General features: G+C 49.2%; 1 protein-coding gene across 4 annotated transcripts; it reads right to left on the bottom strand.

Moving 5' to 3' along the window:
• Positions 1-519: 519 nt before the first annotated feature.
• lmo7b (LIM domain 7b) lies at positions 520-17,981 on the bottom strand. Of its 4 annotated transcripts, XM_067260270.1 has the most exons (29): positions 17,901-17,981; positions 17,623-17,710; positions 16,259-16,329; positions 16,019-16,088; positions 15,779-15,885; positions 14,687-14,717; positions 14,466-14,579; positions 13,954-14,119; positions 13,328-13,505; positions 10,338-10,367; positions 9,474-9,600; positions 9,168-9,316; positions 8,058-8,892; positions 7,366-7,692; positions 7,034-7,148; positions 6,048-6,209; positions 5,718-5,875; positions 5,484-5,547; positions 5,227-5,286; positions 4,631-4,656; positions 4,449-4,556; positions 4,042-4,325; positions 2,876-2,923; positions 2,722-2,777; positions 2,444-2,633; positions 2,137-2,346; positions 1,765-1,873; positions 1,309-1,411; positions 520-1,236 (listed from the first exon to the last, which is right to left on the bottom strand). In XM_067260270.1, the coding sequence occupies exons 2-29, from the start codon at positions 17,689-17,691 to the stop codon at positions 1,214-1,216; spliced, it is 3,990 nt and encodes a 1,329-aa protein (XP_067116371.1). In that variant the 5' UTR covers positions 17,692-17,710; positions 17,901-17,981; the 3' UTR covers positions 520-1,213. The 4 variants fall into 4 exon arrangements, with proteins under 4 accessions (XP_067116371.1, XP_067116375.1, XP_067116374.1 ...); XM_067260274.1 differs by lacking the exon at positions 5,227-5,286; XM_067260273.1 differs by lacking the exon at positions 2,876-2,923.
• Positions 17,982-22,425: the final 4,444 nt, after the last annotated feature.

Genomic DNA, 22,425 nt, shown 5'->3' on the forward strand with positions numbered 1-22,425 from the left:
TTCAGGTCACATGACCCAAAGGTTCATAACGAACCATCGTTATATTTACCCAATTTTACCCAATACAAAAACAGAAAAATAATTTTCTTCTAACCTTCGCAATGTGGGGGGTCTTAGACAGCCCAACGGTTAAAAGAAAATGCTTCACTTTGTTTTTGTATGCGGTAAAGTATTTGTATGCGGTAAAGTTGTTGCAATACGACGGTGGGTCACAATGACTGATGGGTCAGAATGACCCGAAGATAACACAAGGGTTAAGACACATCTGTCTCTTGTTGTTGTAAGACTTTTGGACTTCTTACCACAATGTCAAATACATTATATGAAATTTAGAGGTTGACATCAAAACCTTATTTGAAATGTTGCCACCTGCTGGACAGTAGGTGACACCTCCACTTTTACTAAACTCACAATTTATATGCTAATCCATTTGTATTTCCTAAAGAGTAGTAGTTGTGGATGCACTACCACAATTTGTCAGGCACTAAAGTTTTTAATAGAGGCTGCATAAGTACAAACTCATGTCAAGTATTTTTTATTTACAAACAATACATTTTTATATCAGTTTCTTAATTAAAATGCCATTGTTTACACTGAGCTCCACAAATTTACCACCCCAGCCCCCATATTTGCCACAAAGTGCCCCTGGTATGGTAGCCAATGCTGACTTATATTACCAAAACATGGTTTTCACCAGATATGTGTCTATAACTATTACTGTATAACACAGGAATCTCAAAAAGAAAAGACATACTCTCCTTCGAATAAAGAACATTTCTAAAAAGCTGACAAGACGGAGAAAGAGAATACAACGAAAAAAATAAAGGTTTGCGCACACAGAAATTTAGCACGTGATCATAATTATTTTTTATATATTAATTTCAGTCAAACTATTTGGAAGTAAATTTAATCGCTGAAAAAAAAACATGTTGTATAACCCGTTTAATTAATTACTGCGTAACCCTTTCTTCCCTACATTTCTCTGTCTTTAAAGACTTAAGGACAATTAATAGAAACCCCTGTTTCTGTTAATGATATAGAATGTAGACGACATGCTATTAACACTCAGGCCTCTGAATAACTAGCAGACAGAAGGACATATTTGTGGTGGTTCTGTGGTCATTGTGTAGTCGTGGGAGTGGTCGTGGTTAGCCTCTGCAAGGTCGTACTTGAGAGTGCCGTTTCTTCCTCGATGTGTTGCAATGCATGCTGGTCACAGGAAGGCGGGGGGTCCAACTGAAAGGGATAAACTAGAGTGACTGAGAGACAGACAGCTAAAGAAAGACATAGACAGAGAGCGGTATTCACCTCTGAGCCTGAGGTAACAGCGGTCACAGTAGGGCTTGCGGTCTCTGATCCTGACCTGGGCTCCATCCTCTGACCGTCCGAGAGGATGCCTGCAGTCCACACACTGGGGAGACAACATGTGGTTAGTGAGAGGATTAAACGTGAAGCATCCAGCCACACAGCCCAAAGCCGACCAGAGACCCTGCTAGTTAAACACCAGTGCCCTAGCCCATCAGGAGGGGGAAGGGGGGGGGGGGGGGGGGGGGGGGGGGGGGGGGGAGACACACTGGAGAAAAGGGAGTATGGATATGTGCGGGAACAATGGAGGGGGGTCCCCAAAAAAGGCTCAGGTGCACAGGAGTGGAAGTGTCTACAGAGGCAGTGCAAGAGAAGAGCGGTTTAACAGAACAAGGCCAACGCCCAGTAAGTACTCGGGCCAAGACCCATGCTCCAGGCCCTGAGACCCAGGCCCCTCACCTGAAAGCAAGCCAGGTGGAAGCAGAGTGCCAGGGCCTCGATGACCATGGCTGCCCCCCTGCCCAGTGACCGCTCACACACACAGCATGCCAGACTGCCACTCACCACCCTGCAGCCAAGTAGGCACACGTACGAGGAAGAGGAGGGAGGGGCACACAGGAAATATCGTGCATACATCGTACACCTTTTACTTACACACACACAGGTGTGACGGCTGTAATCTCTGCAGGAATTAGTGGTTGTTAAGAAGGGGTTGTGTTCTGTATACCCTCCACTGCACTGGTGAACATACACCAATACGCACACACAGGAAAAGATGGAACAGAAACAGACCACCTTAGCGGCACAACTCGTGCTCTGATTGGCCCATACCTGGCAGCAGGCTGAAAGCTGGGTTGTGATTGGCCATGGGGCTCCTCTCCAGGGGTGGGGGGGTGATGCTCTGATGACCCCGCCCCCAGACTGTAGCGGGAGGCAGACATCCTGCTGGGTGCGGAGTAGCCAGCAGCGGAGTGTGGGCGGTTCTGATTGACCGAGGAGGAGATGGGAGTGGTGGTGTCCAAGTTATCCAGGGACTCGTATCTATGGAGACAGGAACAGCTTTTAAAAACTCAGGGAACCCCCTTCCTCCACAACCTTTTTTTACCCCCCACACACACGCCTTCCCCAATCTCCCTACCTCCTCATGGGTATCCCTACGTAGACGGGCTCTTTGTAGATGCTGTTGCTGCTGCGCTGGCGGATCCAACTATTGTCTGTGAGCAGCTGGGTCCTCTTCCTCATCTCCTCCAGGATACGCTGCCTGTCCTGCTCCACGTGGGACGCCCCCCCCGGGCCGCGCCTCTTCCGCCGCTCCTCCGGCCCCGCTCCTGCCAATCACCAACAACAGGCCAGCACTCAGGGGGGGAAAGCCAATGACGAGTTATGAGAGGCGAGAGCGATTAGGGCTCTTCTGACCTTTTGTCTCCTGCTTGTGAAGGCCATCCAACGCCGGGGTGGACTTGGACTTGGTCCTGAAACATTCCACACACACAGGAAAGAGTTCACCAGTGATTACAAACAGCAGAGACGATCAACACAGACTGGTACCCCAGCCTCAGGAGAGACTGACCTGTCAGCAGCAGACAGCTTGGTGAAGCCATAGGAGGAGCCCCCTGACCTAGGGCAAGATAGGCAAGGGGGAGGGAGATGGGCAAGGGGGAGGGAGATGGGCAAGGGGGAGGGAGATGGGCAAGGGGGAGGGAGATGGGCAAGGGGGAGGGAGATGGGCAAGGGGGAGGGAGATGGGCAAGGGGGAGGGAGATGGGCAAGGGGGAGGGAGATGGGCAAGGGGGAGGGAGATGGGCAAGGGGGAGGGAGATGGGCAAGGGGGAAGCGGGGGAGGGAGATAGGCAAGGGGGAAGCGGGGGAGGGAGATAGGCAAGGGGGAAGCGGGAGAGGGCAGGAGGGAGGGGGATAGACAGGGAGAGAGGGGGATAGACAGGGAGAGAGGGGGATAGACAGGGAGAGAGGGGGATAGACAGGGAGAGAGGGGGATAGGCAGGGAGAGAGGGGGATAGACAGGGAGAGAGGGGGATAGGCAGGGAGAGAGGGGGATAGACAGGGAGAGAGGCAGGGAGAGAGGGGGATAGACAGGGAGAGAGGCAGGGAGAGAGGGGGATAGACAGGGAGAGAGGCAGGGAGAGAGGCAGGGAGAGAGGGGGATAGACAGGGAGAGAGGCAGGGAGAGAGGGGGATAGACAGGGAGAGAGGGGGATAGACAGGGAGAGAGGTAGGGAGAGAGGGGGATAGACAGGGAGAGAGGGGGATAGACAGGGAGAGAGGGAAGGAGGGAGGGGGATAGGCAGGGAGAGAGGGGAGGAGGGAGGGGGTTAGACAGGGAGAGAGGGGAGGAGGGAGGGGGATAGGCAGGGAGAGAGGGGCATATGCAAGGGGAGAGGGCAGGAGAGAGGGGGATAGGCAGGGAGAGAGGGAAGGAGGGAGGGGGTTAGACAGGGAGAGAGGGGAGGAGAGAGGAATAGGCAGAGGGAGAGCCAGAAGAAGGGAGAGAGGCAAGGAAGGTGCAAGACAGGGCAAGAAGAGAGGCAGGTAAGGAGAGGGGCGAGGAGAGATGGAGGCAGAGCAGGAAGAGAGTCAGGGAGCGAGAGGCAAAGCACTTTACAAAACCGCTTTAGCCAAGTAAACTCAAAACACGTATACATTATGATATTCAAATAACACAAAGTAAAGTGGTTCGAAGCGTTTTCAGACAGTTCAGTACTAGCTCCTCATCCTCACCAGTTATTCTGCTCACACTGTCCATCTCTCTCTTCTCCCTGCTTCTCTGGCTCGGACTTCGCCTCTTTCCACACATGTTCCTTTTGGACCAACTCGGTATTATTCCTGTGATTGGTCACACCATTGGTAGGGGGCGTGGGCTGGCTCAGACATGATTGGGTGGTAGGCGCAGAGCCGGCTGTCCCATTGGTCTGTTCTGGCTTTCTGTCGACCTCCCAGCCTGCTTCTTGTTGAGCTCGCTGCCACTCTGCCTCCATCCTCTCCTGGTCACGCCTGTACTTCTCCTACAAAACACACACACACGCGAGTCAGGTGGTAAGTCACATGCAGCATTTTTAAGTAGATGTGTGTGTGTGTGTGTGTGTACACGAGTGCGTGTTTTGACGGGGAGGGGGGGGAGGCCAGACCTGTAGGAGGCGCTCCTGCTCCTCCTGCCACCTCTCCTGTCTCCTGCGCTCCTCCTCTGGGTCCCAGGACCAGCTGCAGGGCAGGGGGCTGATGGAGGGCACTTGCAGCTGGGGGCAGGTCATATTCACATTACTCCACACAAACACATTTCTTGAAGAAGTGTCTGCCTCATGTGACTTACGTCTGATATAGCGGACTCCGAGCCCCCTGAAAGAGAGAGAGAGAGCATGGTTGACAGGGGGAAAAAAAACATAAATACAAACCGAGTTGGCGCGAGCAGTACGAGTTTCCTCTTGAGTGTTTAAACAAAATTAAGTCACTTCTGATTGGCCATTTCTCAGACAAAAGAAAGCACTGCACACCAATCACAGTTCGGATATGACCCAGCCAGCACCAGCAAACCTGCTCTCTGTGTAGTGTGTTATTTCCTTGATCAATGCATGCATGCATGCGCGCACACACACACACACACACACAGTAAATGATTACCACAGAGGTAGACCCAGGAGCTGACCCCAGATGACCCTGAGGAGAAAGGTTACACATCTCAGAGAGACAGCAGACAAACAGAATTCAACCAGGATTGTGGAGCTCCAGCTGTGTGGAGAAAACGGTATGATTCCGGAATTGGATCGGATTATTTTATGAACCCGCATCTGGATTATTATTCCACGTACCCGGACGTTTCTAGATTAGAATGATCTGGCACACGCGGAAGCAGAGGCGTGCCCCAGTACCAAGCCGGGAGACTAAGCACCCGAGTTCACGCAGTTTTACCTTTCTGCTTAAAGAACTCTGCTCTCCTCTTCCTGTTTGTCAGAGTAATACGGTTCACCTCTAGATGAAGGAAGGAGGAAATGTTTCAGTGGAAATGGAGGGAGAGAAGAAGATAAGGAGAAGGGGAGGTAGAGAGGGGAAGGAGGAGGAGTTAGAGATGAAAGGAGTGTCGGAAGGAAAAGGAGGTTGTTGGAAGACAGTAAGAGTTACCCTGTAAAGCATCTGAATGTTACGTTCCTGTTCTGGTCTGTAGTTACCTCTGCTTCTGATGGGGACTGGGTCTTCATGGAAATTGCTATTCTTGCCTTTTGATGCCACCTCCTGGAATGAAGAGAGTAAACATGAGGAACGTGGAATGCAGAGACCCTGGAACACAAACCATATGGACCTTTCTACATGTGGAAAGTCCGACTGGGGATCCACGGTAAGAGGTTTTCTCTAATAACTGATCATCTAATGCTCGCGTCCACTGAAGCAGGACTTCCACTGACCTGGATGGGTTTGGTCATAGCTGTTGTCTTGGAGACGTCAGCATCTTCCGACTGCTCATTTGCACACTGGTTGGGGCGACCAATCAGAGTGGGAGCTCCTGATGTCAGGTTGACGGTCTTATGACAGCTCTGATGCTGCGAGGCACCACTAGCCCAGTCTGGACCACAATACAGCACAAGAGGACCGAGAAAACATGATCTCTGATTGACTGATCAACTAATTGGTGAAATGGCTCAATTGGGGTTAGAAAATGTTTCTATATTGGCTAGAGGATTCCGATATCTGATATTGTAACGAGAACGTGAAGCTCTGGTCACCGGCTCTCTCACCGTTGTTGCCGTAGCGACGTACGTCCATGGTGAGGCTACCAGTCTGCATGGCGGAGCTCATGGTGCCCTTCCACTGCGTGTAGCTCATCTGTGCCACCTTGCGCCCGCCCACCGCCACTATCTCATCACCCACCTGCAGTTGGCACTGCTCGGCAGGGCTACCTGGGGAAGGGGAGGACGGGACGGAGAGACGAGAGGGCAAGAGGAGGTCACTGCCGACAAGACCAGATCCCTGACCCCAGTTTTGGTCAAAGTTTTCCAGACCAGATCCCTGACCCCAGTTTTGGTCAAAGTTTTACAGACCAGATCCCTGACCCCAGTTTTGGTCAGAGATCTCCAGACCAGATCCCTGACCCCAGTTTTGGTCAGAGATCTCCAGACCAGATCCCTGACCCCAGTTTTGGTCATAGATCCAGTGAGAGGTACTCTGGTGTTGAGTGTGATGCGCCCTGGGAAGACACACTTCTCACATCTCCCTCGTCAAACATTCATGAACCTCTCATGCTTCGTGGCCACACACACACACACTCACACACAAACATACCCCACTGACACACGCTCAGAAACATGGGTAGTCCCAGCCTGAGCTTAATTCCACTCTCTCCACCAAGACTTGCCTTGGTTCCAAATGAATCAACTCTTATCTGCAACACTAGCCCTTTGCTAACAAACAACAAAATCATATTGAACCTCTACCACTGATGAACTATACTCAGGCACAGAGTTTAGACTCACTGTTCAACAGGCCACAAACAGTGACTTACAGAACCTAAATTACTCATTGAACAGTAGGAGCAACAAAACAATATCACAAGCACGCCTTTAAATACCCTCTGATTCTTCGCAAACCACACGAACATTTAGCAGCCAACTCAATTTCTAATCGAATGAGTAAACTCTCTCAGTCACCATCTTTGACCTCTGGATGAGAAGAAAGCGTTCACTCTGTCACAGGCCTGGGGGTGGAGAGGAGGGGTCCAACTCACCTGGATGGACCTGTTGAACGTGCGCTCCTGTAGAGTCCCACTGTGTCTGGAAACCAAAGTCTGGTCTGCTGTTGGGTTTCAGGCTCAAGCTCACTCTCATGTCACTGTGACGACGCTGGGAGACACACACACACAGACACACACGCCGATCTGGTATCCTGTGCTTCCTGACGGTAACTAAAACCCTCTGACATTATGATGGACTAGGACGAGGTGAGAATCACACCAAAAAAATGTTTGACACGCTCTCTCACGCATACACTCTCACATAAGCTCTCTCATACATCTTTGGCATGCAACCAAAATAAACAAAGCCACACAATCCCACTCACCTGTGGGATGTGCTGCCTGTGTCCAGGTATGGGGGTGTCTGGGCAAGGGAGAGCAGCACTACCACCACGTGCCTGGGTCTGGAAGTGGGTCTTGGGGTAAGCTTGGGCCTGGACGGGGGTCTGTGATTCAGTACATGAAGCTTTGGTCTGAAGAGAGGCCAAACTTCTTCTCTCCTCCTCGTCATACTCTCCATCTTCCTCGCTGTTGTTAGTCTGATTGTCCCCCGGCCAGGATTGACTTTTAACCTGTCTGAGGGAGGAGGGGCTGGTCTGGGTTGGTGGTTGGTCTTTCTCTGCATTGAAAGTGACCGACTTACGGTTGACTACCTGCACAGAAAGAATGAAAGGTTAAATCACTCGAACAAAAGTGTGTGTGTGAGTGTGTGTGCGTGCGTGTTTAGCAGCGGTCACCAAGAGCATGTTCAATTATTCATAAGAGATGCAAGGTGAGCAGAGAACACTGGGTAACACAAGCCCTTGCACAAGCACACACACAGTGTGTATAGTAGTTAGTGGGCCAATACAATCGTGGATGACTGACTGAAGCCAGGTAGGTAAGTAGTTAGTGTTCACGGAAGTGGCCACTGTGGAGGTCCAGTGTTGCGGAAGTCAGCTGAGGTCACGACTTAAGCAATTTAGGCTTCAAAACACACCATACACATGCCAAATTTCTCAAAACACACCTCACTCACCTTGAAGAGCCTGGGTAGGGTGGACACTAAAGAGGACTTAGTTCCGAAAGGCCTCGGTGTGACGACCACAGAGAGACGGCAGCTACCCTCTGACCTTCTAAACCCCCGGGGGAGAGTGGCAGATACTCTGGCCCCGCCAAGCTTGCCCGTGGCCGCCCCAGACCCCCCAGACCAGGACCCAGCCCTGGAGCTGTATCTGTACAGGCCAGCGTCTGGCTCAGCCATGCCCCGTTCAGGCTGCTTATCCATGGGATGGTGGTCATTGAGCCTAGCCTCTTCCCAGGGTCTGGATCCACCCTGGGGTGGATGGTTTTCGAGATGGAGGTTTGGTACAGAGTCCCTAGTGGTGAGGTCCACTGACACAAGCAGCTGGGCATCAGCTGGGGGGTCCATAGTGGAGAAAGACGACTGTGGGACAGCACTGTTGGCAGGGGTAGAGCTGGTCCCATTGGAGAGCTTTGTTGTGGTTCTGGTCTGTTCTGGGAGAGTGGGTCCGCTCCGACCCGGCACAGATGTGGTTCTGTCCACCACTAGAGCCCGGTCCTGTTTCACAGTCAGGGAGGACAACGGGAAGTCCACTGTGGACACGGGAGCTCCTCCAGCTCGGTCTGCTGCCAGGGAGACGGCGTGACTCTCGTCCAGAGGAGAGGCATCGGAGGGAAGCATGGTCGGGCTGGAAGGCCCCTGGGCCTGGAGGGAGCAGGGGCTCTCGGTGGCGTAGCCACGGGACAGCAGAGCTCGTGTCTGGGGTCTGAGCACAGCAGAGGGCTCCTTGCCTGTGGGGGAATCAAGGGGAAAGGAGGAGGAAGCCTGACGGCGTGGAGGCTGCTGGTCCCTGGAGGATGGAAGGATGAAAGGAAAAGGGAGGAGTAGGAGGAAAGATAAGAAAGGAGAGGGGAGGAAGAGGGATGGGGGTCAGATTACGGTGCTATCATCATGCATGAACAACAGCAGCAGGTACTCAGTCTGGGTTGAGACACACACACACACACACAAAGATAAGGTGTCAAACAAGCCTGGTAATGAAGTCACAATCACACTGAAGATGAATTATTTCTTCACAAAGTATGCAATCGAGTTTGTTTATGTTATGTGAGTGTGTATTCACACCTTTTCTCCTGCAGTCCGCCTAGTGACCTTGTGTCTGTGGGGCTTGCACCACTCCCATTAGCCAGCTCGCCAGTCACCTCCCTCTCCTGTACCTTTCTGCGCAGGTCAGAGGTGGTGCTCCTGCGACGATTCTTCCACTTGGTCAGAGCCTAACACACAAACACAACCACACACCAATACACAAAGTCATTGTTTACCTTATGGCTTAACAGCTGAGTAAAATGGAACTTAGTAAGTATATTACTGGAATATAGTAAGTATATCATTATAATATTGAAGAGCAGAAAAGATAGGGTTGGGCCTCACATCCTGCCACTTTGCCTCGCTGTCCTTCACTCTGATATCTGTTGCCATGCCAACACGCCCCTCGGACCCCTGGCGAACGGGCTGCTGGGTCCACTGGCTCACGGCAATGTCACTCAGAGACTTGCTCCTAATTAGGCGAGGAGAAATTGATCACCATCATAACACTGGTTATCTGCTTATAGGGCGACTTGCTGATCACACATGGCAGTGTTATGACAGACGAGAGCCCCCTTTATCTTTACTGCAACGTCATTATGCTTAATAGAAAAATGCATAGAGAAACATCGCCCTCTTCTGGTCAGGGCATGACAAACACTGAAGTCAGGAGTCAAACATGCTGTAAACAGCACAGCAAGCATAGGGCACGGGCACACAGCAACAAGACCTTTCGACGAGTGAGCAGGCTGCAGAAGACACGAGATGAACAGCAGACGTTATCATCAACCTTATGATCACCATGAAGGCAAGAAGGTGAAAGCACAGTACACAGCAGGGCCACGTAGCATTCATACTTGGAGCATCACATCAGGCTGGGAGGGAGAGCAAGCGGCATGCTGGGACACAAGCCAGCCAGAGTAACTGGGGAGGGGGAGTCATGGAGGCTAAAGGCAGGGCACCATTCTCTTCCACACACAGTCAGAGGCAAAAAGTAGACCATTCCCAAACATACACTTACAGATGCGTTCCAGGGAATCATGCAACAAACGTCAAATGTCATATTGATTAGCTGTTGAAAACGACTTCTGTGAGATCTGCGAATCGCGTCCCGAAGACTGGAAAACAACCAAGCAACCACAACCATGCAACAGCCAATCACATTCAGGGAAAGGGTGGCGGGGGGGGGTATAGGGAATGTCAACTTACCATATCCAACCAGGGTTGACCTGGGGGGGCCTAGAGAACCAGAAAAACCAACCCAAATAGTCACTGAACTACTCAACTAATAATGAAACAACAATAACTGTCAATAGCACTAACAATTATTGAAAGAACCAGAGTCCAGAACTTTAACCTCATGCAGATGCCAACCAATTAGAAAACATGCTGTGACGCTGTTCCATAGCAAATGATACCAAACCCCTAGTAGGGGAATTGACAGAATTGTCCCTGACACATTGTTCCTGACAGAAGAGTGTGGTTGACGTGTGATGACCCTGATCACACAATGGTGTGAGACATAAATCAGTCTTCTCCATCTCTGTCCCACACACACATTCATTACACAAACAGCTACTTCTTGTGACGAGTATTTTATTATTGCAGATTCAGTTATACAGATGCTTTGGTCCATCCTTAGCAAACACACAGCAAGTTGCAGTATTTCGAGGTCTCTTTCGCACAGTGGTACACAGCGAACTGAGCCTGCTCTAGAAGTGCGCATGTCATTTTAGTCTATCAGTAGAACAACAAGCATCTCTTTGTCAAGAAGCCCTCATCCGAGGTGTTTCAAAAGCAGATAAACGCGTGCAGAACCAAGAAGAGGCTGGAGATAAAGTTTAGAACACACACAGAGAGAACAGATCTACAGGGAGAGAGCTGCGTCTGGTTTGCATGATTCACAGAAACACGGCACAGGATAGAGATTGTGACCGTTTCAAAAAGGTAGTTCAGGTGTGGTGTGGGAGGGAGGAGGAAGCAATGGAGGGGGGGTGGGACACAGGAGAGCGGAGCCAGGGGGTGACGTCACCATCATAGTCATCCTCATACGAGCCCAACATCTTCCTGCTACAGACAGGGAGGTAGGGGAGTGGGAGAGAAAGAGAGTGAGAATGAACAGAAAGAAAGAAAGACACAAAGAAAGAAAGAAAGAAAGAAAGGGAAAGGAGAAATAAAAATAAGTTACCACATGAGGGGAAACGCTAAGGAAAAGGGTGATGGGATCCCCAACTTCTCTCATCTCCAGCCTCCCCAACACTCTCAGCCCCACCTGCCCCCCCAAGCCCCGTCAGAACCTCAGGCTCGGCCAAAGGCCCGTGTACCATGGTGTACCTGGGTCTCCTATGAGACACCAAGCCTCATTCTTAAGCCCCAAGTCCAGCCAACCAACAACACTGCCACGAGGCCCTACAGGGTCTTCTCTGAGAAGCCTGCATCCAAGTCGCACCACCACCCTCACCACCCAACTCGAGCTGAGACCACTGCAACCCCAGTGCCAAATAACTTCAAGTCAGCCCTATGCTCCAGTTCCCAAACTTCAAATCCAGTTACCCCGGAGCCAACTCCTTAACCCACGATATCCTGCCTTCCCCCACCCAGGCCTAACCTGAGGCCAACCATCTTGCGGTACCAGGGTCTCCTCTGGGAGCCCAGCTTGATGCGGCCCACCCGAGTCTCCTCTTCGGGGGTCCAGTACTGGGGCAGGAAGCGGTCGGAAGCTGGGTTGATGGAGGTCTGGTGCAGGCTTTGCTCCAGCCTCCTGGTGTACAGGTCATCTAGGACGGGGTCCGCCTTCCCCAGCTCACCTTCAGAGTCTTCGTCCTCAGAGTCTCTCTCACAGAGAGCCCGTAGGAGGATCTCCTCGTCCAAGGTTCGGTCCGTGTCGGAGCGTGGCATGGGGATACAGGACAGTGAGGTGGAGGAGCTTCTGCCCCGGAGACAGGTACACACCACACTTGGAGTCAAGCGTTATTTGCGATAAAACTACTTGAGGTGTGCTTGATTTCCATTACCCAATGCATTGAAACCTATGAAACGGTCCCAGAGTGCCACCTCTGTAAAGTAAATCAAATACACCTCAAATACACGTAGGTAACGTTTAAGGATGGAAGACATCCAATCACCACACACACACAGTGCAGTTCCAATCAGTGGACACCACAGTAGCGTTAATGATGTACAGGGATCAAGCTTTCTCCTCTCTTATACCTAACAGGGTTAGCTCCAGCGGGTAAGTAGGTCATCAACACTGCAGAGCACCAAAAGCACTGACCTCCAGTCTGAACTGGGAGAGACCAAGGCTCGTCTGAGGGGGATCGCGACCTTCGCCCACCTCTGAGGGCTCCCCAAGGTCAACCGGCTGGCCCGCACGCTCATGGGAATGGCAAAGTTTGTGGGAGGGGCGGGAGTAGGGAAGTGAAACCTGCGGCTGGCCCAATCATCAGTCACCAGGTCTGGTTCCGGCCTATCAGCATTGTCAGAGTCACTGTCGCTATGGTGATCGTAAGCCCATTGGAGGAACTCGTTGACAGGTGGGAGATGGGAAAGGGGCTGGCTCAGAGGGGTGTGGTCCTGTCTGGGTTTTGGTCACCGTGGAGATAATCAGCAATCGGAATCTAACACAACTACTTTATGTGTACATTCTTATTGGTCATGTTTTTTTGTGTACAAGCAACACAGCATTATGACAAATGTATATAGAAATGCCAAATCTGCGCGAAAAAATTAAGCTAATATCTCACCATGTAAGTAAGTCACAGCAAAGCCACAGCACATTTCATCACACCAACATGCTGAATACTGATGCTCACACGATGCCCTGGTAGCCTAGAGTCCAGCTCAGCCAAGCTAAGCTACAGAGCTCTTCAGTAACAACTATACTGTGAGAGAGGCAGGGCCCCAAGATCCAGCACTTTCCATCATCACAAACAAGTTCAAAAGTAACTTGCTTGCTGTCCAGCATAGCATAAAAATACAAACTATGTAAGAGCATTTTAAGCTTCCTTAAAAAGTATGTACAACCGTTGATGTTTAAATGACCTTGACAACAATTTGTAAATATATATTAAGCTTATACAGACGTATTAGGGTTTCTGTACAATTAGTTAAGCTTCTAGAACAATATTTTAAAGAGCGCCTCAAGCTGGGGTGTGTAAAAGCCAATGGCAGGCTGTGCCATTGGAAAGTGGTGTCCATACCTGATGAGAGGGCTGGGGGGGGCCGCCCCCGCTCCTCTCCGGTCCTCCTCCTGCCCCAGCCGTTTCCTGCGCAGGGGCGCTGGGATGTACCCCCGATCTCGCTGGGCCGCTGGGTCAGTGGGTCTGGAGATGCTCTCCATCCTGAAGCCCTGTTCTGCTTCTGCTTCGCTCCCACAACCTGGAGAGACAAAGGGAGTGGGGAGGAGAGACAGGGGCAGAAGCCCAGTGAGTAAGAGGGCAGGTGGAAGGAGAGAGAAGATGGGGGGAGATGAAGGGAGTCAGAAGTCAAAGAGATCCAAATAACGGAATGAAGAACGAAAGGCAACAGGAAGAGAACCTGCAGAGATCCAGAGGAGGAGTGTGACGCACCCTGCCCCAGGGCCCAGCTCCAGTCCTGGGCCCATCCCTCCACACCCCCCTCTTACCCTCCACACCCCCATGTGGAACATGCCGGAATGTCTCACTGACGAAAGCAGAGCATGCAGGGCAGGGGTGCGTTCAGAAAAGAAAACATTCCAAATATGTCAGATGGCTAAAAGAGCATAGGCAGGACCAAGAGCGTTGCGGTGTAAGGCATCAGGGTTCTTGGGTACCGAGAGGTGCGTTGTGGAGACGCAGGGCCTGACTGCTGGCCCTGATGGTGCATGTCTCCAGGGAGTCCAGGCCATCCAAAGACTTCTCCCTCCAGTAGGCTGGGTGTTGGAGCTGCTCCTTTTCTGGATACCAGGCCTCACTGTAACCACTGTCCCTCAAACCTGCCCCCACCCTGGGGCATGACGATTCCTCCAGAGCCTGAGGAGGAAGGCAGGAGGGAGGGAGGGAGGGAGGGAGGGAGGGAGGGAGGGAGGGAGGGAGGGAGGGAGGGAGGGAGGGAGGGAGGGAGGGAGGGAGGGAGGGAGGGAGGGAGGGAGGGAGGGAGGGACAGAAGGGAAGAGAGAGGGACAGAGACGGAGACAGAGACAGAGAGAGAGAAAGACTGCAAATCAAGTGAACTGAATAGAAAACGACTGTTGAGGGTAGAGGACTGAGAGCAATCCTGGACTGACAGCTGTGACAAAGCCACATACATACAGCACATCAGCCGTACACGGACGCTGCGATTGGACAGAGTCGTGAAAGAACGACACACAGCGGTTACCTTGGACAGAGCGATGCCCAGCAGGCCCTCGAAGGCCCTGAGGTTGAGCTGAGGCCCACTGTAGCAGGGGTCCACCTGGGCCTTCCTACCGAGCCAATAGATGGTGATCAGAACCTAAGAGAGGGGGGGGGGGGGGGGGGGAGGAGGAAAAGGGGTAAGGATGTCATGCGAACATATGCATACTTTCACATGGCATAGAAACACTAAACAAGAGTGCTCACGTTCTTCGACCTTCTGTTGCTTTCGTCACGTCTGAAAGAAAAAGAGATATTAGGAACTGCACACTTCTCATCGTGGCCCGGTTAAGATGTAGCATACTGAGGCACAGACTGGTACCACACACTATGCACTAGAATGTCAACATGACAGTGTGTATATAGCAGTCAGCAGCCAAAGTCTCTCTCTCTCACACAACACACACACAGCAGGTAGTAGGGCTGCACGATTATGGCCAAAATGATAATCACGATTATTTTGATCAATATTGAGATCACGATTAATTATCACGATTATTTGTTAATTTTAACCAAAACAAATGTTATTGTCACATAGCCTAATTATACCATGCAGTTCGTCAGTGATAAAGTAAGCAAACGGTGCTTGATCGGCCATGACTGACGTCAATGCAGCAAACCACGAGAGGCAGGAATGTCCGACTTTACGGAGCCGTTCACAATTCCTCCCCGACTGCAAGCGGCAACTCTCTCGCTGGTCCTTTCATGCAGCCACAGCGAATGTTGAACGCACCTATTGGTTTACGGAGCGCTAGATTGGCTTTGCAAAAAAAGGACCAAAAAACGTATACGGAATGATGCATTTTAAATATCGCTCGATCACGCAAATTTGATTGTGGGAAGCCAAAGTCGGGATTGTGATTACAATTTGATTAATTGTGCAGCCCTACTAAGTAGTCTTCCTATAAATAACCTTCTCAATCCCAACTCTCCTTGCTTTGACATCCTCCCAGTTCAGTCAGTAGTGAAGTTACCAGGCTGTACCCCAAAACTATGGTCCAACTGTTCTTAGTGACTTAGCATGTGTACTGTGTGTGTGTGTGTGTGTCTGGGCTCTGGTTACTGTATATAGTTATAAAGGGAACGAGGTGTGTGTGCGTGCCTGTTCTAGGTTTCGTTTTTCTGTTTGGTTAAGTCACAAGATGACCTGTGTTTGAGTTTTCAGTTCCATTTGCAAAACCACAGATTCACTTGACATGGAAATTCAAATGACTGATGACAAATGTACACAGAGGACAAGTTGGATCTCCCGTTGTTATTAATACTGGGTCAAAGGGAGAATGGTGTGTGTGTGTGTACCGAAGGTTGACACGAGTGGACAGGTCCTGCAGGTCACCAGGATGAAACAGCTGAGCCTCGTTCAGACCAAGTTTCCCACAAGCCCTCAAAAACACGTTTACGTTGTCCTGCAAGGAGGAGGATAGGAGAGGTTTAGATCAGTCAAGCAGCAGAAAAATCAGCCTGTCAGGAAACCACAGCAGAGCTGACTTCCTGGCAGACACAGGTACTCTGTGAGCTTGCACACAAACACACTCTTACCAGTCCAGCAATGGGAGTAGACAGTCTGTTGACTCTGTTTATGACCCCAGGTTTCAACTGGTTGATCAGACTGAGAAATAAGAAAGGTGTAAAGAGACAGTATGTTGTGTTTGTTATTAGTAGTTTGGCTTTAAGATATTATGTTTTTGTTTGCCAAGTAAGGGTAGAATACTTGGACAGCACGTCACTACACCTGCTTTAGTGTCCCTAGTATCAGGTCTAGTATCGTATAGTACTCACTCGCAAAGCAGGACCCCATCTTCTAGTGCACAGCGGAAGTTGCTACTTCTAAATGATTTATGTGTCACTTCCTGTGGAGACAGGAAAACGGCATTCATAGTTGTCTGCTCAAATCAGATCCCAGTTCTCACACCCTCTATTGGGTCCATCAGCTCCACACACCTGGCTAACGATTTGTTAGACCTGACCCTCACTATAATGACCTCCAATTAGCATACCATCTCGTCTTTCGCAGGAACACACAAACCATAGCGTCCACAGGAACATGGACACACACACTATTGACTTCTACAGGAACAGACACTCCTACTATCCCTTCCTTCATCCAATGTTCACTGGAGTACGGGAGAGAAAGATAATTTGGGGGGGAACAGCTAGTTAAGAGAGCATGACATGGGCCGGGTGCCAACCGGAATGCCAGGTCTTGGTAGGTTAACTTTGCACTGGGGTTCCATAACAGCCAGGGGTACTAATGACCCCGAAAGCTGCTTCCTGATTGAGGGCGATTCACACGGTCAGCTGAGCAGGTACGTGACGGGGTCACTTCAGTAACCAAGAGGAGGGACACATGGGGGGTTGAGCAGGCCCCCATTGTTCATTCATAGTGAGGTGGGCCAGTGTGTGTGTAGGGGGGTGGGGGGGGGCTAGAGAGAATGTGGGGTGAAAGGGGATGGGTCCCTCATCAGTGCGCTCCTCTCATTCTTTGATGTTCCCCTAGTCTCACAATTTACCTCTCCACTTATCACTGGCTCACCCTAATTAGACCCCTTGCACAACTCACATACACTCTCTGTGTTCTCTGTGAGGTTGTAATGCAGCTTTCCTTCTCCCCTTTGTCCACCAGAATAGTGCGACCAACTACCCCAGCTCTGAGACTGCAATGAACAGCAGCCAATTCATAACTGAACGACTATGCAAAACAGAGTTTTCATGCTAGCATGCCTGAAAAACACAGTAGGCCTACAGGACTTTGAATCTACAATGTCTATCTGAGCTCATTTGCTAATGCAAAAAATACTTGTATCAGTACATGAGCTGTAAAACTAAGCAAACGCTTACTTTATTGGCACTACCAGCCATTTAAGTATTATCATGTTCTCAAAACACCCTTACCACATTGTTTGCCTGTGATGATGTAAGGGCTATCAAGTATAGCATGGACTCACTATAGCCAAGTGTGTGTGTGTGGGTAAAATAATGTGTTTGCTACAAAAACTGGCCAATTTATTACTGACTTAACTGACTGACTAAACATGTTCTAGACTGTGTCAATTAGTAAAAAGGTTAATAAGAAGGAATCAAGCACAGTCTTTGGAATAGAGCAGTAAATAGTTTAGAATGTTAGATGTTGTAACGAAACTGACCTCCAGCCACCGCTGCGCCTCGCTATAGGCATCTTCGCAGCTTACGGTGGTGTGCTCACGCCACTCCATCAGAAATCCGCCAAGGTGCCTGAAAGACAAACAAAATGTGTCGTTAAATAACGACTTAAAATATAGCATACTGCTAGTGATTTGATGAATGGTTTACCAGATAACTACACGGCCTCTCCACGCATTAACCCCTCTACAAACAAAGTTGCCAACACAACGGCAAAAATGATTATGGCAGGCTATTATTCTCAACTAATGACACAGCTCACCTGTAACTGCAAGGTTCACCGGGAAAACTTGGAGAAAAAAACCGTTCGTGCTCGCCCGTTAAAGCTTTCCCGTTAATTGACTGGTTTAACTCAACCACCTTTCGGTAACCAACTACTATATGATGCTCAACAAACTCCCTTCTCGGGTTTTGTGGGCGTTTCCGCTCCGCGAAACACAGGACCGCTCTTCAGCCGCAATTTTCTCTTGTTTTGTGTCCCAATTTGACGTGTAGGTTTCTCTTCCTGTTTAATTTTGTTTCCATGTGTTCATGTTTTCATAGTTAATTTAGTTGACTGACAGGTGACTTAAGTTAATTATTTGCTACATCACTTTTTGGTTTCATGAAAAGTGAATAATTTGTTTGCTCCATTAATGTTTCCAGCAGATGGCGCCACAGACCGTCAGAGTTCTCACGTTTATTGGCTAATCTCACTTCAATGGTCTTGATTGTCTTTATCATCACAGACTGCACAGCCCACCACCCAGTTTACTTTACGTAATATTACTCATTGCATAGCTTAGTTACTTGCATGGCAATTACACAGCTGAATTTCAAAATCTAGTTGGCATAATAAGAAAATGATAACATTGTTTTAGATGATGATCACGTTCTTTAGCCTACATGTTCCATGTACACAGTCTGCCTCGCTTCACAATAGTTTACATCTTGGAATAAATGAATGACCTCTAAATACATGAAGAAAACGCAAAACTATTTTACAGCATTGCATAGCACAAAGGAATACAAAGTTAATATAAACATAGCAAACACCCCTTAGGCTACATAATCCATCAGAGACACTGACTGTCTCTCCACCTTCAAGAAAAGGCTCAAGACGCACTTGTTCCGGGAGTACAACGGTACTTAGGAACGGTTCGCTTGACCCGATGTTAGTTTCCTCAAGGATCACAATGACTCTTGCTTAGAGACTTGTTGCTCTTGTGGTTAGTGGTAACTGATTTTAACTTTTGGTTCTCGCTGTGATATATTGTTTTATTACTGTTGCTTGCTTTTTTCCACAGGTACACTTGCACTTATAGCTGTTCATGTTGTTTGGTTGTGACTTGTTTAACTACATGCTCTTATGGTTCTTCCCTTTGGCACTTACTTTGGTTGTTCACAATGTGTGCTTCATGTTTTGGCTACTCGCGATGTTTTTTGGCTATCTTGTTGTTATGATCAGTGACCTATGCACTTTGTAAAGCTCTCACTTGGAAGTCGCTTTGGATAAAAGCGTCTGCTAAATGAATAAATGTAAATGTAAATGTAATCATTTGCATGAATATACCAGAGCATTGACAATTTGTTTAAAATAATGAGAAATTGACAATTGACACTGTCAATTAGCTGCATCACGGGCACTGCACAATCTATCTTTAGTTCCAGAAATCTGTGTGTCATCGATATTATTGCAGGTACTGTGCCCTATCTATATATGTGTGTTTTACTGGCATCTTAATCATCGACTGCATCATGCGTATGAAACAGCGGGAGGGTTAATTTATTTGTATGCACTCGGGAAATTGCCGCCCGCCTCTTCATGCCGCCCTAGGCACCCTATGTCGCCTACAGCAAGGTGTTATGACATCAGATGCACGGCTTCCACGCTGACATGGTACATAAACATGGCATAGGCTATATGCAACAGCATCCCAGCATTGATCCTTCTCTACGTTGTCCTTGTAAAATTGGTGCTGGCGGTCATACAACTCCCTGTGCTTTTCAACTTCGAGAATTAATTTGATGTCGTCTATCTCCTTGAATTTCGAGCTTATTTTCAAAATCGACTTGGGGGTTCTCTCTCGGTAGGCTATGTCTGCACGCGTGTGTGTTGTGTGCAACGCGTGACAACTCGTTTCTCTCAAAAAGCCGCACAAAAACCTCCCACAGTCCGACTGCACAGTGACTGCATTGCTACAGCTCAGGGAAGAGAAAGTGACATGGAACACTGACTGGCCTTTGTCACACTGAGCTGAATATATCAGTGATGCTCATATGTTATCTAACCCACCCTCATGTCAAAGCACTCCTGAGAACACTTCAACATGTAAAGTTGTTTATGATGTTGTTTATGATGATCCAATATTCATTATTTAGCTGTTATAAAACCTGTCCTTATTGACACTCATTCATTCAGACTCAGACTCATTCACACTTTTATCCGAACTCAGTGCACAACATCATCACTGCTGTTATTAACCTTCTCCTCTGTGACATTGTGTCTTGTTTCTCCATCCTTTTCCTGCCCTTGTGTGTCTTTGCTCCTCTTGTATGTTCTGCCGTCTCTGCAGCTCCGCGACTCTTTCTTTTCTCTCCGTTCTCCTCACGACTGCCCGTCGCTGCTTCTCCTGCCACTGCATCTGATGGTTGTTCACAAGCCTGTCATTGTCTGTCTTCCTCCTCCCATTTCTTCTCCAACGCTTTCATTTTCTTATCCTCTCTTCGTTCCCTATCTTTAATGAAATCTAATTGTGAAGGAAATGCTTTTTGGAGACGATAGTTGTATGCAGCTTTTACTTTCATGTCATACAACTTGACCAGCTGGGTTTAATTCATCACTCTCACTCTCTCCTTGTCCTCCTCCTCCCTCTCTTTCTCATTTTTCTTCTGCTACCTTTTTCCTCGAGCTCTTCCGGTTTCATCATTTCCGTCTCCTTCCATTGCCCGGCTCCTTTTTGTCTCCCTCTCAACTCCATCGCTTTTCTCTTCTCTTAGCCTCCTTTCCTCCATTTGCATTTCCTCCCTGTGTCTCTCCTCCGTTACTCTCTCCTTCTCTGATCTGTCCCCCTCCTCTGCATGCATTGGATCATCCATCTCTTCCTCAACGAGCCTCTGTCCAGCAGCTTTGAAGCAGTGTTCAAGTTCTCTCTCTCTGCAGGGACTGTCTGTCTGGACTGGTCCTATTCATGTTCGCGCAGTCTTTTAATGTCTCTCTCTATCATTTTCTCTTTCAGATTCTTTCTGCAGGCCTTCTTTATGTCTTGCTTCCTTGCTCTATCTGCCTCTTATCCGTCTCCTGTCTATCCTGCTTGTGCCGTCTTTCTCTTTATTCAAGTTACATTTACATTTACATTTAGTCATTTAGCAGACGCTCTTATCCAGAGCGACTTACAGTAAGTACAGGGACATTCCCCCGAGGCAAGTAGGGTGAAGTGCCTTGCCCAAGGACACAACGTCAGTTGGCATGACCGGGAATCGAACAGGCAACCTTCGGATTACTAGCCCGACTCCCTCACCGCTCAGCCACCTGACTCCCAAGTTCCCACGGCAGTTCTCTTTCAAGTCTCTCAATTATCCGCTGAAGGTCCTCTTGTGGTCTTTCTGTCGTTTATTTTCTATTTATTTTGCTACCTCCCTCTCCTTCTCTTGGCGTTCCTGTTCTTGCAGTCTTTCCATCTTTCTCACTCAGATACTCTCAACTTCCCTTTTCAGTGCTTCTTTTTCTCTTGCACCCTCCATCACGTTTGGCACTACTGTCTATATTCTTCTGTCTTTCAAGGTTCCTTTTAGATCCTCTTTCTGTCTTTCATCCTATCTATTCCTTCAGTGGTCTGGGAGTGTTTATAGTCTTGTGAACTTAACACCTCATGACTGAGAGCTGTCCTTCATGACAACAGAACCCACAACAACCATGACTCTGATCACCATCTTCATCTGGACTCTAGCTGTCTACATACAGGGTAAGAGAGATCTATGATATGCAATGAATTAAATCATCTCAAATAACAGATGATTAAATGATGTAATCCTGTCATATAATTAAAATGTTTCGGTACCATCCATCCATCCATGCATCGCTTTTCCAGGGGTCGGGTCGCGGGGGCAGCAACCTAAGTAGGGAGGCCCAGACTTCCCTCTCCCCGGCCACTTCCACCAGCTCTTCCTGGGGGACCCCAAGGCGTTCCCAGGCCAGCCGAGAGACATAGTCCCTCCAGCGTGTCCTGGGTCTTCCCCGGGGCCTCTTCCCAGTGGCACGTGCCCAGAACACCTCACCAGGGAGGCGTCCAGGAGGCATACTTATCAGATGCCCGAGCCACCTCAACTGGCCCCTCTCGACGTGGAGGAGCAGCGGTTCTACTCTGAGCCCCTCCCGGATGACCGAGCTTCTCACAATATCTCTAAGGGAGAGAAACGGAAGGCGGAGAAAACTCATTTTGGCCGCTTGTATTCGCGATCTTGTTCTTTCGGTCACTACCCACAGTTCGGGATCAGGTAACGTTTGTCTATTCTGGTACGTCCAGAGACTTGTAGAAGACCTGAAGATGTAGGAGATTACTACTGTCAGAGTTGGCTCTACCTTAACAGTGTCTGGGTGTTCACACAGTGATACAGAGCCGTACAAAAACCTCCCTCAATCAGACTGCACAGTGACTGCACTGCTACAGCTGAGACATACTGCAGGTGCTGAGAGGGAAGAGAAAGTGAACTGCAACACTGACTGGCCTTTGTTACAATGAGTTACAATGAGTACATCAGTGTTGTCAAAATGTCAACTAACCCACCCTCATGTCAAAAAACTGCTG

This window comes from Osmerus mordax, chromosome 22, assembly GCF_038355195.1.
Source record: "Osmerus mordax isolate fOsmMor3 chromosome 22, fOsmMor3.pri, whole genome shotgun sequence".
NCBI lineage: Eukaryota > Metazoa > Chordata > Actinopteri > Osmeriformes > Osmeridae > Osmerus > Osmerus mordax.

What these genes read in the sequence shown, in the direction of transcription:
- lmo7b (XM_067260270.1), bottom strand. Translation starts at nt 17,691, where the DNA reads ATGGAGTGGCGTGAGCACACCACCGTAAGCTGCGAAGATGCCTATAGC. An exon ending in CTACTCCCATTGCTGGACTG is followed by an intron (nt 15,886 to 16,018) that starts GTAAGAGTGTGT and finishes TCCTCCTTGCAG; the next exon opens with GACAACGTAAACGTGTTTTT. An exon ending in CTGTTACCTCAGGCTCAGAG is followed by an intron (nt 1,237 to 1,308) that starts GTGAATACCGCT and finishes TATCCCTTTCAG; the next exon opens with TTGGACCCCCCGCCTTCCTG.